The sequence below is a fragment of the Salmo trutta genome, chromosome 12 (genome assembly GCF_901001165.1).
Source record: "Salmo trutta chromosome 12, fSalTru1.1, whole genome shotgun sequence".
Lineage (NCBI taxonomy): Eukaryota > Metazoa > Chordata > Actinopteri > Salmoniformes > Salmonidae > Salmo > Salmo trutta.
This window is the reverse complement of record NC_042968.1, coordinates 18,391,762-18,409,982: the sequence shown is the minus strand read 5'-3', so window position 1 is coordinate 18,409,982 and position 18,221 is coordinate 18,391,762. Positions and strand designations below refer to the sequence as shown.

The 18,221-nt window shown below is 48.5% G+C and overlaps 1 protein-coding gene across 3 annotated transcripts in view; it reads left to right on the top strand.

The window, feature by feature from the left end:
• Positions 1-18,221, top strand: part of LOC115203077 (centrosome-associated protein CEP250) — a 193,935-nt gene that overhangs the window by 105,781 nt on the left and 69,933 nt on the right. For all 3 annotated transcript variants that reach the window (XM_029767425.1, XM_029767424.1, XM_029767426.1), the window contains exons 8-13: positions 4,529-4,609; positions 5,807-5,890; positions 8,209-8,355; positions 13,543-13,626; positions 14,517-14,687; positions 16,060-16,134. In XM_029767425.1, coding sequence (XP_029623285.1) covers positions 4,529-4,609; positions 5,807-5,890; positions 8,209-8,355; positions 13,543-13,626; positions 14,517-14,687; positions 16,060-16,134 — 642 coding nt within the window. The remainder of the gene's footprint in view (positions 1-4,528; positions 4,610-5,806; positions 5,891-8,208; positions 8,356-13,542; positions 13,627-14,516; positions 14,688-16,059; positions 16,135-18,221) is intronic.

Below are 18,221 nucleotides of genomic sequence, written 5' to 3'. Positions count from 1 at the left end.
GTTTGTGTTTATGTTTATGTTGTTGTGTATATGCGTGTGTGTGCATAATGCTAATCTGCAGTCCAGCAGAAGAGGGGCTCTGAGGTCCTGCTGGTGTGTAATTGGCAGCGGGTGCTGCATTGTTGTTCAGAATAATCCTGTCAGCATAATCCTCCTTTGTGGGGTTCATTAATTGCACTTAACATTGCATGCAATCTAGCTGATTCAGGGCCTGCCTTTGAGCCAGCCTCAGCGCCTCTCCTCACATAAAGCCTCTGTCACTTCAAAGGCTAAAGGGACTGGCCTAAGCGTGTTTTCAGATTTTTTAATTTACAGTGCTTTTTATCTGTGAGTTTTACAGCAGTATGGCCACATTGTGTCTGTGCTAAAATGAATTGAACAGGCAGGCAGCCTCTCGGTCGGAGCAGCTGCTGCAGACATTTGTGTCTGAGGAGGGATGTAGTGTTTTAATGGCCTGGTACACACACATGTGGCAGATCATTTTCTATTCTACTCTGCTCACAAAAGAGGAAGTAAAAACACTTTTTACAGAAACCCTTCCCCGGCTCTTGCATTCTATTTGGATAAAGTGTGTTTCTACTCGGGTCCCTGCCCCTCCAGTATATTCCTCTGTATTGTGGAGAGAGAACCGCTCAGGCAGCCGAGTCTAGCCCAGCGTGGGATAGAAACACTGTTCTCTCACGCAGCCCTGCTTCTGAGTTACCCTCCTGTTCACTACAGCCTTTTTTATTTTCCTGAATGAAACTTTAAGAAATCCATTTATGGCGGCCTTCGCAGCCTTGGCTGTCAGACACACGGCCGCTTAAAACCAGAGGTCAGCCCCAGACTTGTTTAATAGCTACTCAGAGCACCTAAGCGAGTGTGTGTCTGCCCCGACTCGCAATAAATACTCACTGGATGGGCCCAGGTTTACCTTTCCCCACCGGGCCCTTTAAAGGGACACCTCTTACTTTCTGGCCCATCTTCTTCCTCCCCTCTCCCTCCCCAGTGAGCCTCTACCCAGGTCGGATGGAATAGTTGAGGTGGTGGACTGTGGAGCTGTTGCACATGTTTGGGTAATGTGAAGTCTTGGGGAAGACTATAAGAGCTACCTCTTTCTGTTGGGGTCTGCTGTTGGTTAGTATTGGTCAGTATTGGGTTGGGGACATTTTACATTTTAGTCATTTAGCAGACACTCTTATCCAGAGCAACTTACAACAGTAGTGAGTGCATACATTTCATACATTTTTTTTTTCTTCATTTTTTTTGTGTTCAGGTTGGTCCGTCCAGGGCTTAGTTTGTCTGTCCATCCTGTATGGAGGAGCATCAGCATCTCTCCTCTCTGTGGACATGACATCTGCTGGAGACCGAGATGGTGCCCAGCTCACATTCCCACGAATACATTCATAAATGTACTATTGTCCTGCATGTATTACTGCCCAAGTGGAGAATGATGAACGGTACTGTGGACTCCTCACCCAGGCCACCCCCAGAGAGAAAGGCAGGGAGAATAAGAAGGGAGACTGGGAGAGATCGAGAGAAAGATTGAGAAGGAGTGAGGGTAGTGAGAGAGACAGATAGAGGGAGAGGCGGAGAGAGGTCGTCAGAGAGTGACGCAGAGGAATGAGATGTATAGAGACAGGGAGAGGGGGAGAGGGCAGTTGGGGAGACAGAGAGGAGTGCGGTGAGACAGAGAGGACTGAGATAGATAGAGACAGAGGCGGGGGGATAAAGAGCTCTCCCCTCCACCTGTGAGCTGTGGCAGTAAAGGGCCTCTCTCAGGCAGAGCAGCCCCATTACTCTCTGCCAGACGAGGGGCTTGTTCTGTGTAGAGTGCCACCAGGGACCGCTGGGCTGCGCCTATAAACTTAATGAAGTTTGACTGAACTCATCAGCTTCTGAGAGCTAGAATCCCAGAGACTAGGAAACCAGATGCAGGGGGCACCTGACATTTTCGATGGAAGAGGCTCACTTGGAGGTCATTACTGTGGTACAGGAAGTATCTATGGATGGGGGGGTGGACAGGGGTGGCCCATCTGCTTTGCCCCCCCCACCCCACCCCACCCATGATGACCCTGATAGCACACACACACCTGGGGCGGCAGGTAGCCTAGCGGTTAAGAGCATTGGGCCAGTAAACGAAAGGTTGCTGGTTCGAATCCCCAAGCCGACTAGGTGATCTGTCTATGTGCCCTTGAGCAAGGCACGTAACCCTTAAACGCCCGTAAAACAACATGTTTCACTGCACCTATCCGGTGTATGTGACAATAAAACATATATTTTTTACACACTTGCGATCCAGCTCTTCCCAGCTCTGCCCAAATGAGACAGAGATGCTGTTGTTGTCCCTTGCAGGAGGAGAACCTGAAAAATACATTTTAACTAGCCTATGGCCTTTTGTCTATTAGATTTCCTCATCTCCTGCGTCCTCTCTCCTGCGTCCTCTCTCCTGCGTCCTCTCTCCTGCGTCCTCTCTCCTCCGTCCTCTCTCCTCCGTCCTCTCTCGCCTCTTTTTGAAAAAGGTCAAAGGTAATCGAGGAGAGTCGCTGAGGAAAGTGAATGTGGATTGAAATGCGTTTGTGTGAAATGAGATGGTCCTTCTCCACTCATGCGTTAATCGGCAAATGACGTTTACAGGGGTGGATAAATGTGTAAAGTGATCAAAACAAGTTGAGTTAGTTGTGCAATACATTTTATAAATAAAACAATAAGTAGCATATTGTTTTTAAAACTGATTCAAAGGGAGGGCATGTGGCAGATTACAAAACATTCCGAGGTAGGATACACGGGTATCCTCGATGAAAGGTGTCTATCGAGGAGGGGAGGACATTTCTGTTTGCCTACTAACGAAATTACACACTCCTCGACCACTTATCGGTTTCAGGGTCACGGAGGATAGAGGACGTTAGACGATTTTTTGCCAAAACGAGAATTTATAGCTGAGAATATATGTCTTTTGGCAAATAAACTATCCGTTTTCATGTTTTTACATGTATTACCCTACTGTTGTCTAGACTGTGTTTATCAGCCTCCACTGTGTTCTGTGTAGCGTATGTCACACAGACATACATGTGAGATGATTGATATGAGTATTTGTCTGGTTTGTTCCTGTGTGTCTGTTTCTCATCTATGCTTTAATTCAGTTCTTTGAGGCATATCCGTCTCTCTCTTTTTTCTTCTCTTTCCCCCGTCTCTGCCTGGTGGCAGGAGGGAACTTGCCATGCATTTCACGTCCAACTCAGAGTGTGTTGCTATGGTGGTTGCTAGGGATTTAGCCTAGAGTGACGTGAAAAGTCTGAATATTAAAGGTGTCCTTCTGATGCAGTGCTGTTTGAAGCTGTGAGGAATGAGTAATCACCTCTGAGAGACTTTTTTGTCTCTCTCTTTGGAATATCAGGATTGATTTTCAAACACACACCAAAGGATGGTCTGCAGAAAAAGATTCCACAGGAAGAAAAAGATAAACAACAGTATGATTGGTTGTTCATTAATTTCCTAATTTCCACATGTCTATGCATCTCTAACATCACGCTGCTCATACTAAACAGTGTGTACCATCTCATCTGTGTGAAAGCAGCCAGTTGTGTATAAATGACCAAGGACAGCAGATTCTCCACGTTCTTGTAAAATAGCAGAGGTCCTAATGTGCTTTCCTCACATCTCTAATGCACTGAGTCTCTGAAGGCGACGGCCCGTGATTGTGTGCTTGCTGGGAGAATGTCCTTGGTAGTTGGAGGTTAGGATATAATTGAGGATGTAGAAGTGGAGGCTGAGAACCGGGTGGGGTGGGTGGTGGGGTGGGGTGGGTGGTGGGGGTGCATTGTAAACAGGGTTAAAGGCTCTCAGCATTAGCTAACTGGGCTCCACACTGTAGACGCTAATGTGGTGGCAAACGTCTCCGGCATGGAGAGCAGATCAGGTGTCCCCATCCCCGCCAGCTTTCATGAACTCAACTTAACTTTCTGTCTTCACAATGAAGGAATGCTCATAAAATACATGTTTCCCGGTTACTCATGGTCTGACTAGAAGATGGGTTTTCCAGCACCAGGCAGTACTCTCCGTCTCTGTTTAACTGTCGTCCTTCTCAGCCATCAACTGGCTGTCCAAACCACACTGTCTGTCTGTCTGTCTGTCTGTCTGTCTGTCTGTCTGTCTGTCTGTCTGTCTGTCTGTCTGTCTGTCTGTCTGTCTGTCTGTCATGTACTACTGAGTGTCTGTCAGTCCTGATATGGTAGGACTGGTGTTATTATTACGCAATAAGGCCAGAGGGAGTGTGGTATATGGCCAGTATACCACAGCTAAGGGATGTTCTTATGCACGGCGCAACGCGGAGTGCCTGGATACAGCCCTTAGCCGTGGTATACTGGCCATATAACACACCCCCTCGTGCCTTATCGCTATTATAAACTGGTTACCAATGTAATTAGAGCAGTAAAAATAATTTGTTGTCATACCCGTGGTATACGTCTGATATATACCCAATTTATAATGACAATTAGATGTCACACTCTGAAGTCACAACAACCATATTCTGTTAATTCTTTTCCAGGGGAGTACTACTGACCCGACAGGGTCCAGTCCAGTCCCACATCGTACAGAACAGAGGAGCAGAGAACTGCTGAAGACTGAGGTAGTCACACCCATGTAGCAATAATCACCCAATAAAGTCCCAGTGTCCCCCATACATGACCAAAATGCAATGTACACCATGAAGTAATCTAGTCTTTCCATTGTACTGATGTTGTCCAATAACCTGTTGATTGGAAACCAGACCCTTAACTTTTGATGAATTACTAGTAATGTTATCGTAGTGCGTGCCATGGTGTCTCTGTGGTTGTGTGTGTTTGAGTATGTGTCTCTGTGGTTGTGTGTGTGTGTTTGAGTATGTGTCTCTGTGGTTGTGTGTGTTTGAGTATGTGTCTCTGTGGTTGAGTGTGTGTGTTTGAGTATGTGTCTCTGTGGTTGTGTGTGTGTTTGAGTATGTGTCTCTGTGGTTGTGTGTGTGTTTGAGTATGTGTCTCTGTGGTTGTGTGTGTTTGAGTATGTGTCTCTGTGGTTGAGTGTGTGTGTTTGAGTATGTGTCTCTGTGGTTGAGTGTGTGTGTTTGAGTATGTGTCTCTGTGGTTGTGTGTGTGTGTTTGAGTATGTGTCTCTGTGGTTGTGTGTATTTGAGTATGTGTCTCTGTGGTTGTGTGTGTTTGAGAATGTGTCTCTGTGGTTGTGTGTGTGTGTGTTTGAGTATGTCTCTGTGGTTGTGTGTGTGTATTTGAGTATGTGTCTCTGTGGTTGTGTGTGTGTTTGAGTATGTGTCTCTGTGGTTGTGTGTGTGTGTTTGAGTATGTGTCTCTGTGGTTGTGTGTGTGTAGCTGTGTGTGACTGCATGGGGTCCAGGCTTATTTAGCAGGCAGATCAATAGCAGGCTAAATGGTAATGACCGGTCCCCAACTCGGAGCTCAAGGCCTGGGGAGAGAAGGACCTGCCCTACCCTGTCCGTCGCCCTCCACCTTCCTCCATCCCACCCTCCCCTCCCAGTCTGCAGCCACAGCAGCCGTCACACAACCTCAGGCAGCCTAGTTAGCCCTGGATAAAAAGAGCTAGAACCCACGATCAATAGTGTTAGTCTTGTCTGCCTAATTGCTCATTGGTTGACATTGGCACCAGGCTATATGTAAGTGCATGTTCTCTAGTGATGGTCTGGCTTTGCCTCTCTTTATCCCACCTCACGCCTAGTGTTGGGTTCACACTCTGCCCCTCTCTCCTCTCCTCGCCACTGTTCACCCACGTTCGGGATGGGAAAACCTGACCCGTTGGGCTGGCTGCACCCCAGTTATCACGTCGGGACGCAACCATCCAGAGGCTCCGGCGAGATGTGCTGCTCTCCAGCCAGGCCCGCGACTCCCAGTCTGCTCAGGTAAATATCCAGCTAGGATTAATGACCAGCAGCAAGATTAGCCAGTCATTTGCAGCGCCAGCTATTCCAATCAGCGGCAGGAAATCAGATGGGCTCGTTTTGGCATTCTGAGCAGTTTATTATGTGATCCTACGCAGACGTATATGGCCAGGAAGCCGGCTGTGGAGAGGGCACTATTGATTGGACTCATTGTGAATTACGTGAATAGATAAATGCGTGAGAGTGCATATATATAACGGTATTACTCATTCAGGTCCAAATGGAAAATATGAAAGATTTCTGCTTGAATAAATATGAAATATGTCTCTATCAGCACCGTCTAACTAGGGCATCCGCAGCGTTGGTTATTTGACATGATAATTAGGAAAGCGTGTTTCTCTTTCCCTCTGATGTGATGATAGTGCTCCTCTGTCTGGGATTTAAATGTGCTATTGATCAGTGTGAGGCTCGGGAGCTCAAATCATAACAGTGCTACAGCCCCGCGCACTTGCATACATTTCTACCTTTTGTTTTTACTTCTTGTTAAAACAAATATTTAAACTTCACCCCCCCAAAAAATATACTGTTATCTGTTATCTGTACCGATTAACATACGAAGCGCATTTTGTGTTCCTACTCTCTGTTTTTCTCCAGTTGTAGTGTGCTAATGTCATGATTTAAATGAAGTATTGATCAGTTTAGGAGGGGAGAATAGAGAGAGGGAGCGATTGTGAGGGAAAGAAAGCAAGAGCAGGGTTATCGGCTTGGATCGCACACAGAAAGAGAGAGCTAAAGGGATGAGCCAGGTTTTTGGTGGGATTCTGTGGAAACGATTCCTATATCAGTGCTACTTTCTAATTGAGGAATAAGCAGCAGTCACCTCATCAGGCTTTCCAAGAGGGAGATAGGTGGAGGCAGCCATGATGCTTTTCAACAGAGAAAGAAGGGGAGAAACGCCCGCGCGGGTCCTGTTCTGGGCGGATTTGTGGATTATCTCTCAGCCTCTATGCAGATGTTTGATTAATGGGTCGTCCTGGGACTCGTCTGGGACTCCATCTTGTCTGTTTTCCTTTCCTCCTCCTCTTGCAGCTGTTGTGATGAGCTACCACCATCACACATACAGAAACAGGACTATGTCTCTGTCTCTGACCAACTGGACCAGTACCTGCATGGGTCTTTCCCTCCTTCTCTCTCTCTTTCTATCCCACTCTCCCTACTTTCCCTCCTCCCTCCCTTCTCCCTCTCTCTCTCTAATATGATTTAGCAGGTGACTGTGTTGTGTTAATTAGAGGTAGTTTATTAGAGTTAGTGCTGTGTTGGCGTGCTGGGCCAGCCCACTGGCCAGCCTTCTGCTGGTGTCAGACTGGGATCAGTGGTATCCCTCACTGGTCCAGTAGTTTGTTTGGTTACATGTTGATGGTAAAAACACTAGACATTCTTAGAAAAAAGGGTTCCAAAAGGGTTCTTCGGCTGTCCCCCCCCTCTGTGGAAAGGGTTCTTCATGGAACCCAAAAGGGTTCTACCTGGAACCAAAAAAGGTTCTTCAAAGGGTTCTCCTTTGGGGACAGCCGAGGGAAGCCTTTTAGGTTCTAGGAATCCTGTCCAGTGATTATTACAATGATTTCAAATGTTGTTTTTAGTTGTTCTGCTGTTATAAGTTGTTTTACATTCTATGATGAATTCTACTGTTGCTCGTATTATAATGATTATATCCTTTTTCTTCATTTAATGACACTTCAGCAGTTGGTTGTCAATGCATTAACTGCGTATGAGTAACATTGTGGTATTCATATGTAAACATACATGTAGTCTGTTATCGTGTGTGTTGACACTCACTGACGCAGACCTCCGCTTCTAGGAGATACCGTTGAAATTGAACAGGTATTTGATTAGTTAAGATTGGACATTCAGATTAGTTCCATGGTGATTATTCTGTATTGACCCATCATTGACCCGTTGTTATTGTTCAGAATAAGAACTGGACAATCTCTCACCATCAGTACTCGTTTTGGGTTTGAACAATGCATAAATGGCAACCATTTCAATACGGTAGGTTGTATTCGTCAGATAGATTTTTTTGCTCTTATTTAATTCATCCAGGTGCTTTCTTACTCATCAGAGGCAGGCGGTTTGAGGCGGATCTCAGGGCTGGTGTTGGGAGAGCAGTCCTGGGATTCAGGGTGTCTGGACCTGGGCAGCTGCTGGTTCTGATCTGGGATCCATGATGTAGCCCTGTCTCAGATAGACAGGCAGGCAGAGCCAAGAGGAAAGGAGAGGCTCTTTGTACTGGATTGATTTTCTCCTCCTCTGCCGCCCTGCCTTCTTTTGTGGTTCGATAGCTGGATGTCCATGGGCAGAGGATCTCTCAGCTGCAGACGGAGCTACAGGAGAGCCAACTGGAGCTCCAGAGGGGACACAGCCGAAGAGAGCAGCAGCAGAGGGACCTGCAGACCCAGACACAGCAGGCAGAGGAGCTCCACACTCAGGTAGAGAACTCACTGCTAGGCCCAGGCCTCTCAGGCCTCCTCTCCCTGTTAGCTCTTGTTCAGCCATGATGCTTTGTGTCTACAGTTCTTTGAATGTGTGTGTTGGGTGTCCGTTCACTAGTGCATGGTCAAGAACCAACAAATTATTGACCCCAGAAATATAATCCAAATGTGTTTGAAAAATGTAGACTAACTCATCATGCATTGCGTGTCCACTTTTTTGTGTCTTTATCATTTAAATGTGTTTTGTATAGAAAGCATCATAAGCATCTGTTGCCGAATGTAAAGTAGCCTGGTATTCATATTGATGGGTTGTAATTAGCTAAACTGTGAAAGTGCGTCATCTTATAGAGGAGCGTATCTGTTGACCATAAAATAACTCATCCTTTAGAAACTTGAAGATGTCTCACTTTCTAGCAAAACTATATAGTCAGGGTGTTACGGCTCTCGTTGGTGGTAGGAAGAGTAGACCAAAGCGCAGCGTGGTAAGTGTTCAGAATTTATTATATATAACGAAACACTTTAACAAAGAAACAAAACGAAAGCCAACAGTTCTGTCAGGTCACTGATAACAAAACAGAAAACAACTACCCCAAACACAGGTGGGAAAAGGCTGCCTAAGTATGGTTCCCAATCAGAGACAACGATAGACAGCTGCCTCTGATTGGAAACCATACCTGGTCAAAACATAGAAATATAATGACATGGATCATCGCCGGAGGCTCTGAACTGCCGGCCGCCGCTGAAGACTCTGGAATGCAGGCCAAAGCTGAAGACTCTGGACTGCAGGCAGCCGCTGAAGACTCTGGACTGCAGGCCGCCGCTGAAGACTCTGGAATGCAGGCCAAAGCTGAAGACTCTGGACTGCAGGCCACCGCTGAAGACTCTGAAATGCAGGCCACCGCTGAAGACTCTGGACTGCAGACCGTCGCTGAAGACTCTGGGCTGCAGACCGTCGCTGAAGACTCTGGGCTACAGACCGTCGCTGAAGACTCTGGGCTGCAGACCGTCGCTGAAGACTCTGGGCTGCAGACCGTCGCTGAAGACTCCGGACTGCTGACCGTCGCTGGAGACTCCGGACTGCAGACCGTAGCTGGAGACTCCGGTCTGCAGACCGTAGCTGAAGGCTCCAGACTGGGGACCGTCGCTGGATGCTCCGGACTGGGGGACGTCTCAGGAGGTTCCAGACTGTAGGCCGTCTCAGGATGTTCCGGACTGTAGACCGTTTCAGGAGGCTCCGTGCCATGGATCATCACTACAGGTTCCGCGCCATGGATCATCACTGGAGGCTTCTTGCCATGGATCATCACTGGAGGCTCCGGGTCATGGATCATCACTGGAGGCTTCGTGCCATGGATTCTCACAGGAGGCTCCGGGCCATGGATTATCACTGGAGGCTTTGTGCCATGGATCATCCCTACAGGCTTCGGGCCATGGATCATCACTGGAGGCTTTGTGCCATGAATTATCACTGGAGGCTCCGGACCATGGATCATCACCGGAGGCTTCGTGCCATGGATCATCACTGGAGGCTTCGGACCATAGATCATCACTGGAGGCTTCTTATGTGGAGCCTGAACAGGTCTCACCAGACTGGGGAGACGCACTAGAGACTGGGTGCGCAGAGCAGGCACAGGGTATACTGGGCAGTGGAGGCGCACTGGAGGTCTGGAGCTTAGAGCTGGCACAACCCGTCCTGGCTGTATGCTTACTTTAGCCCGGCAAGTGCGGGGCGCGGGCACAGGACGAACTGAGCTGTGCAGGCGCACTGGCGACACAGTGCGTCGAACTGGCACAGGATATACTGGGCCGTGGAGGCGCACTGGAGGTCTGGAGCGTATGGCTGGCACAACCCGTCCTGGCTGGATGTTTACTTTAGCCCGGCAAGGGCGGAGCGCTGGCACAGGACGAACTGGTTTGTGCTGGTGTGGTACCGTGCATAGAGCTGGCGCAGGATAACCTGGGCCGAAGAAACGCACTGGAGACCAGGAACACTGAGCCGGCACAATTCTTCCTGGCTGAATGCTAACTCTAGCACGTCAACTGCGGGAAGCTTGCACCGAGCGCACCGGGCTGTAGCCAGTGCGCATCCCCGCATAACACGGTGCTTGTTTGGTCACTCGCTCCCCACGGTAAGCACGGGGAGTTGGCTCAGGTCTCAACCCCGACTTCGCCAATCTCCCCGTGTGCCCCCCCCCCCCCCCATTTTTTGGGGGGATGCCTCTCTGGCTTCCGTCGTTGGGCTAGCTCCTCGTAATGTCGCCGTTCCGCTTGCGCCGTCTCCACCTGCTTCCATGGCAGAGTCTTATCCCCTGCCATTACCTCCTCCCAGGTCCAGGACGTCCTCCATTCTCTCTTCTCCCGAGCCCAGGATCCCTGCTCCTCCTGGGCACGCTGTTTGGTCCGTTTTTAGTGGGTAGTTCTGTTAGAAGAATGGAACCAAAGCGCAGCTTGGTAAGTGTTCATAATTTATTATATATAACGAAACACTTTAACAAAGAAGCAAAACGAAAGCCAACAGTTCTGTCAGGTCACTGATAACAAAACAGAAAACAACTACCCCCAAACACAGGTGGGGAAAGGCTGCCTAAGTATGGTTCCCAATCAGAGACAACGATAGACAGCTGCCTCTGATTGGAAACCATACCAGGCCAAAACATAGAAATATAATGACATAGAATGCCCACCCCACACCCTGACCTAACAAAATAGAGAAATAAACTGTCTCTCTCAGGTCAGGGCGTGACACAGGGTACATAGGCCTAGGTTAGATCTGCCCAATGATCCAATAGCAGCATAATGGGCGATAATCCTCCATGTTGATGGGGAGGCACAACATCCTGTCCTATGGACCAAAGTGCCATAGCGGGACAGCCCTGTATTGGTTCCATTAGTACAGTTGTGCTATCTGATGCTGGGTCGTGGCCTGGGAACATGTGCTGAGCAGCTGGCCCTGTCTGTGTCTGTGTCTGCCTCTGGCCCAGACCACCTCTCTCCTCTCTGCAGTCTAACTGGCAGGCCAGGAAACATGAGTCAGAGCAGGATGACTATGTTGTTTACTACAGAGAACTGGGGGGATGAGGAGCCTGTCTGTCAGACTGACAGACAGACTGACAGACAGACAGACAGACACACACAGACAGACAGGTAGATAGTCAGACATGCACACAATAAGGCAGACCAGACAGACATGTAGAAAAATAGACATACATAAATATACAGTAGTTAGATACTTTTTTTCTCTCTATTTTTTACCCCTTTTTCACCCCAATTTTGTGATATCCAATTGGTAGTTACAGTCTTGTCCCATCGCTGCAACTCCCGTACGGACTCGGGAGAGATGAAGGTCGAGAGCCGTGCGTCCCCTGAAACACAACCCAACCAAGCCGCACTGCTTCTTGACACACTGCTTGCTTAACCCGGAAGCCAGGCGCACCAATGTGTCGGAGGGAACACTGTACACCTGGCGACTGTGTCAGCGTGTATTGCGCACGGATCGAACCAGGATCTCTAGTGGCACAGCTAGCACTGCGATGCAGTGCCTTAGACCACTGCACCACTCGGGAGGCCTGAGTAGTTAGATACTTAAACAGTTATACATTCCGGTAAACAAAGGTCAGTGTTGTGAAGCTCAGCTGAAGGAGATCTCTAGCTGTTGCTGGCCTCCCCTCCTGGAGAAAACTGCAAACCAATCAGATTCAGAGCCAATGCTGGCTGTCAGCGCCTGTGTCACCTGTCGCTAGGTCTCTAGGCAGACTCTCTGCCTTGAGCTGGAGGGATCCACAGCAGCGATCTGCTCTACATGCCTGATGGGAGATCTTATTCACACTTGTCACTCTATCAATGACTGCACCTTTCCCTGAGCACTCTGCCTTTATCTCCCCCTTCTGTCTTTATAGAATGAAAGGAACGAGTCAGTTTATTTTTCTTCATAGCATAACTGTAGCCTCCTGTAACTGTACAGTCATGGCTAGATCTGATGTTTACATCAGATATGTCCAATTAATGGATGCTGTGTATTGATATATTAAGATCCAAGTGCTCCGGACACCAATTGGGCATAATGCTAAAGTTACTACCAGCCTATTTCCTCCATGTGCTATCAGTGTCCATTAATGATGAACTAATCAACTGTCTTGTCCTATCCTGTCCTTAACTCCCTGTGTGTTTCATTCCAGCCCCTCCATGACTCAGATAGTCATTATCACCGCTGTGTCACCCACCTTTCATTTAAAGGCCATTTTCTACTCTCCATAATGACGTGTCACTGTCCTTTCTCACTAGATTGAGTAGATTTGAATGCGGTGACTCTGGTCCCTGTCCATATTAGTCATACAAGCTTCTGCCTAACCTGAAAAAAGTTCACTCATAGGCGGCGCTCAAGTTTTTAAGTTTGGGGAAACACAATTTGACCATAAAAATGCAAACAGATCAATATAAACGACGTTGTCTGATCCATATAATAGGCCTATGAGAAGGGGAGACGTCCATCTAAACTGGGGGAGGGAATAACAAACTTTCAAGTGGCACTGAGCCAGCAATGATAAAGAGTGAATATGCAGACTCACCACGGGGATATGGTCGATGCTCTCCGCTGGTGCCAATGAGATAGGCTACTGTTCGCTCAATGACAGTTTGGATAACTAAAAGACAGATTAGAGTGTTTTCATTGTCTTCTCTCTATGGCAATAGCCATTTGCTTTCCAAAATATGTTTTCCCACAATTGTATTTTGAAATATTGCGATATGCCTGGCTGGGCTTCTCTACTTTTCAGTGACAGTCTCAACTCAACAGTCATCTATTTGGAATTTAATGCGCGTTGCCCAAATTGCGGGCACTTCCGACTGTATGCAATGCGATTTAAAGAATGGAATGATCCCCTGTGGCCAAATTGCGCTTTCTGGTGTAGTAGCCTATTTATTTCTGTATAGACAGGAGTAGCCTAATTAGGCTATATAATGACACTACCAATTTACTTTCGCCGTGTATGAGTTCACTCTTGCAGTTTCCACAGAAGCTTTGGTAACAGCAGTGTTACTGTAAGAAATAATGAAATGCTGTATTGAATAGTGTGGATATATATTTACCGTATTCCAGTGTTTGTTCAGAGACAAGTACACCTCGTTTAGGCTGCAGTACTGTAGTATTCCTCCCTCTCTGACATCCTGTCTCTTTTGTCCCCCTAGCTGGCTGAGGTCAAAGGGCGTCTTGTGCAGGTGGAGGGAGAAAATGAGGCACTCATGGGATATAAGCTGGAGCAGGGAGCTGAGGTCAGACTGGGTGCCTGTCGTGGTTCACAGTGACTGGAGTCCACCACTATCACAATACACACACTCTAGCGGAAACACTTTCATAACCCAAAGTCCATCATCAGCAACAATACACGCTGATTCACACCCGGATTCATATTGTCCTCCGTAACAAAAATCTCTCCACAGTCTTGGAGACTTCCATATACTAAGTCCATCTCTGTTGACAATAGAGACCTTGATGCTCACATTCACAGTACTGTATACTCTGGAGTCTCTGCCTGTTATAATGTCTCTGTAAGATGTTGTTTATTACCATTGAGAGTCTGCTCATATCCATGCCTACATAATATGAGTGTGCAAATGTGTGTGTGTGTGTGTACATGCGGTTGTGTGCATGCTTGTATGCAAGTTTGTGTCTTTCCATGGTCAGAGACCCACTCCTTCTCCATTAACCTGGGCAGACAGACAGACAGCGATTCCCACTCAGGAAACTGTGCTCTCCCCTGGGACTAGGGGAATATGGATGAGTTAAACATAGACATGGCTCAGGGGCGGGGTGGATATGGGCTCTGTTAGTGCTGGGAATGAGGATGTATAATGAGAGGGAAATGAGAGCCACTCTTACCTGATTGCCATGGATTCCCCTCCAGTATTAGTGAGGGGTCACAATGAGACGGGCCAGCCTACTGTCCCACTGGGAGAAGATGGAGCTGTGACCTAATGTTGCGCTAACCTTATAGTAATGTCCTGTGTGTGTGTGTGTGTGTGTGTGTGTGTGTGTGTGTGTGTGTGTGTGTGTGTGTGTGTGTGTGTGTGTGTGTGTGTGTGTGTGTGTGTGTGTGTGTGTGTGTGTGTGTGTGTGTGTGTGTGTGTGTGTGTGTGTGTGTGTGTGTGCATGGACCCTGCAGGTGGAAAGGCTGGCAGCCCTGGTGTGTTCTCTGCAGAGCTCTGCCAGGGACAGAGAGGGCACAGAGAGTGCCCAGGCCGAGCGGAGGTGTGTGGACCTGGAGGGGGAGCTGACAGAGACCCGTGCCCAGCTCACGGAGTGCCAGGACAGGCTACAGGAAGCCAGGAGGAGGGTGAGACCACCATGCTATAAACCATCAACCCAGCTGTACAGATAGAAACATACAGGCACTACCACTCTGTAAGATAATGTCATGTTGACCTGACTGTTATGCTCATTGAGTCTACTTCAGTTCTAGTCTTACCATCTCACCCACAGTGAGATACTTGATGTCAGTGCTTATTGGGTATAGTGGATTACTCCTAGAGTACATGCCATTGTAAAGGCAGCTACGCTCATGTTGAAGAAGCTGGAATTGTTTTGCCGTGGCTCAGAACCTTGTTCAAAAGCCTCCCGCTGATCCAGCCTCTCCATGTGAGATGGTGGAAGTCCGGCACATTTCCTCTAGTGCTCAGCATACGGCCAGAGCCTTTATCTGAACACAATTAGTCATTTTCCCAGGCCTCTGCACTCTGCAGGCTCTCCCACTGTAATTTCTCTGCATTTCCCTGTAACCTTTAGTAGTGGGATTTGAGTCCACCATGAGCCCCAGCTCCTCTGCCCAGGCATCCATTACAGCTCTCCAGGACAGCAGTATTAATCCACCTGATGCCATACCAGCCGTGCTCCTCACATGGAAATGAAGCTGCCTCACTGCTGCTTTATTACTATTCACAGGAGGCTATGGAAGAAAGTGTGTGTGTGTGTGTGTGTGTGTGTGTGTGTGTGTGTGTGTGTGTGTGTGTCTGTGTGTGTGTCTGTGTGTGTGTGTGTGTGTGTGTGTGTGTGTGTGTGTGTGTGTGTGTTGTGTGTGTGTGTGTGTGTGTGTGTGTGTGTGTGTGTGTGTGTGTGTGTGTGTGTGATTTGTCTGCTCTCTCTCCATGTCACCTTTGTTGACTTTGTCTCTCTTGTCTCCGGCTCTGTGCTCTCTGCTTTAATGACGCATATATCCTATCTTCAGTCGCTGCTTAATCCCAGCAGTGCTGGCTCAGGAACAGATTACTGCTCCCAGACATGAGAGAAGTAAAGAGCAGGGAGGGAGAGAAAGAGAGAGAGACACCTCAATGAGACGATCCACAGGGAGACAGAGGGGTCCAGTACATGTATGTGGAAGTGCACATGCCCACAACCCTGTCTCAGACAGAAAATTATTTTAAAAACTCCTTCCACTACTTTTGTTCATCCTCATTTGCCACGATGGACTCTGTGTGCAGCCAGAGAACCATGTCCAGGTTCACACCAACAGTCTCTCAGAGTATGCAGTGGGTTTCAGGATGGACTTTTCCATGTTAGGATGAATCACCTTACTCAATGCCCTCTCTATCTACCAATGTCCATCTCACCTCTAGCTCCTTTATGAGCTCAAACTGCATGTTTCTCCCCCTCTCTCTTTTCCTCCGTCTCCCCCTCTCTCTCTTCCTCCCTTTCTCCCCCTCTCTCTCCAGGCTGAGGAGCAGACCCAGAAGTTCCAGGCCAAGGTGTCCAGTCTGAAGAGCCAGCATGGCTGTGTTAGTCAGCAGGTACGCAGGCACATGTGACAGACCCAATCCTAACCCTTTCCCCCTTGATTCCTCACACCCTACCCCTACCCTTACCCCATCCCTACCACACCCTTCTCTTACCATCCCTACCACACCTTGCTGTTACCAGCCCTACCACACCCTGTTGTTACCATCCCTACCTCACCCTGTTGTTACCATCCCTACCACACCCTGCTGTTACCATCCCTACCACACCCTGCTGTTACCATCCCTATCACACCCTGCTGTTACCATCACTACCACACCCTGCTGTTACCATCCCTACCACACCCTGCTGTTACCATCCCTATCACACCCTGCTGTTACCATCACTACCACACCCTGCTGTTACCAACCCTACCTCACCCTGCTGTTACCATCACTACCACACACTGTTGTTACCAACCCTACCACACCCTGTTGTTACCATCCCTACCACAAACTGTTGTTACCATCCCTACCACACCCTGCTGTTACCATCCCTACCACACCCTGCTGTTACCATCCCTATCACACCCTGCTGTTACCATCCCTACCACACCCTGCTGTTACCATCCCTACCACACCCTGCTGTTACCATCCCTACCACACCCTGCTGTTACCATCCCTACCACACCCTGCTGTTACCATCCCTACCACACCCTGTTGTTACCATCCCTACCACACCCTGCTGTTACCATCCCGACCTCACCCTGCTGTTACCATCTCTACCTCACCCTGCTGTTATCATCCCTACCACACCCTGTTGTTACCATCCCAACCACACCCTGCTGTTACCATCCCTACCACACCCTGTTGTTACCAATCCTACCACACCCTGTTGTTACCATCCCAACCACACCCTGCTGTTACCATCACTACCTCACCCTGCTGTTACCATCCCTACCACACCCTGTTATTACCATCCCTAACACACCCTGCTGTTACCAGCCAAACCACACCCTGCTGTTACCAGCCCAACCACACCCTGCTGTTACCAGCCCAACCTCACCTTGCTTTTACCATCACTACCACACCCTGCTGTTACCATCCCTACCACACCCTGCTGTTACCATCACTACCACACCCTGCTGTTACCATCACTACCACACCCTGCTGTTACCATCCTTACCACACCCTGTTGTTAACATCCCTACCACACCCTGTTGTTACCATCCCTACCACACACTGTTGTTACCATCCCTACCACACCCTGTTGTTACCATCCCTACCACACCCTGTTGTTACCATCCCTACCACACCCTGTTGTTACCATCCCTACCACACACTGTTGTTACCATCCCTACCTCACCCTGCTGTTACCATCCCTACTACACCCTGTTGTTACCATCCCTACCACACCATGTTGTTACCATCCCTACCACACACTGTTGTTACCATCCCTACCACACCCTGTTGTTACTATCCCTACCACACCTTGTTGTTACCATCCCTACCACACCATGTTGTTACCATCCCTACCACACCCTTCTGTTACCACCCCTACCACACACTGTTGTTACCATCCCTACCACACACTGTTGTTACCATCCCTACCACACACTGTTGTTACCATCCCTACCACACCCTGTTGTTACCATCCCTACCACACCCTGCTGTTACCATCCCTACCACACCCTGTTGTTACCATCCCTACCACACCCTGCTGTTACCATCCCTACCTCACCCTGTTGTTACCATCCCTACCACACCCTGCTGTTACCATCCCTATCACACTCTGTTGTTACCATCCCTACCACACCCTGCTGTTACCATCCCTACCTCACCCTGTTGTTACCATCCCTACCACACCCTGCTGTTACCATCCCTACCACACCCTGCTGTTACCATCCCTACCACACCATGTTGTTACCATCCCTACCACACACTGTTGTTACCATCCCTACCACACCCTGTTGTTACCATCCCTACCACACCCTGTTGTTACCATCCCTACCACACCCTGTTGTTACCATCCCTACCACACCCTGTTGTTACCATCCCTACCACACCCTGTTGTTACCATCCCTACCACACCCTGTTGTTACCATCCCTACCACACCCTGCTGTTACCATCCCTACCACACCCTGCTGTTACCATCCCTACC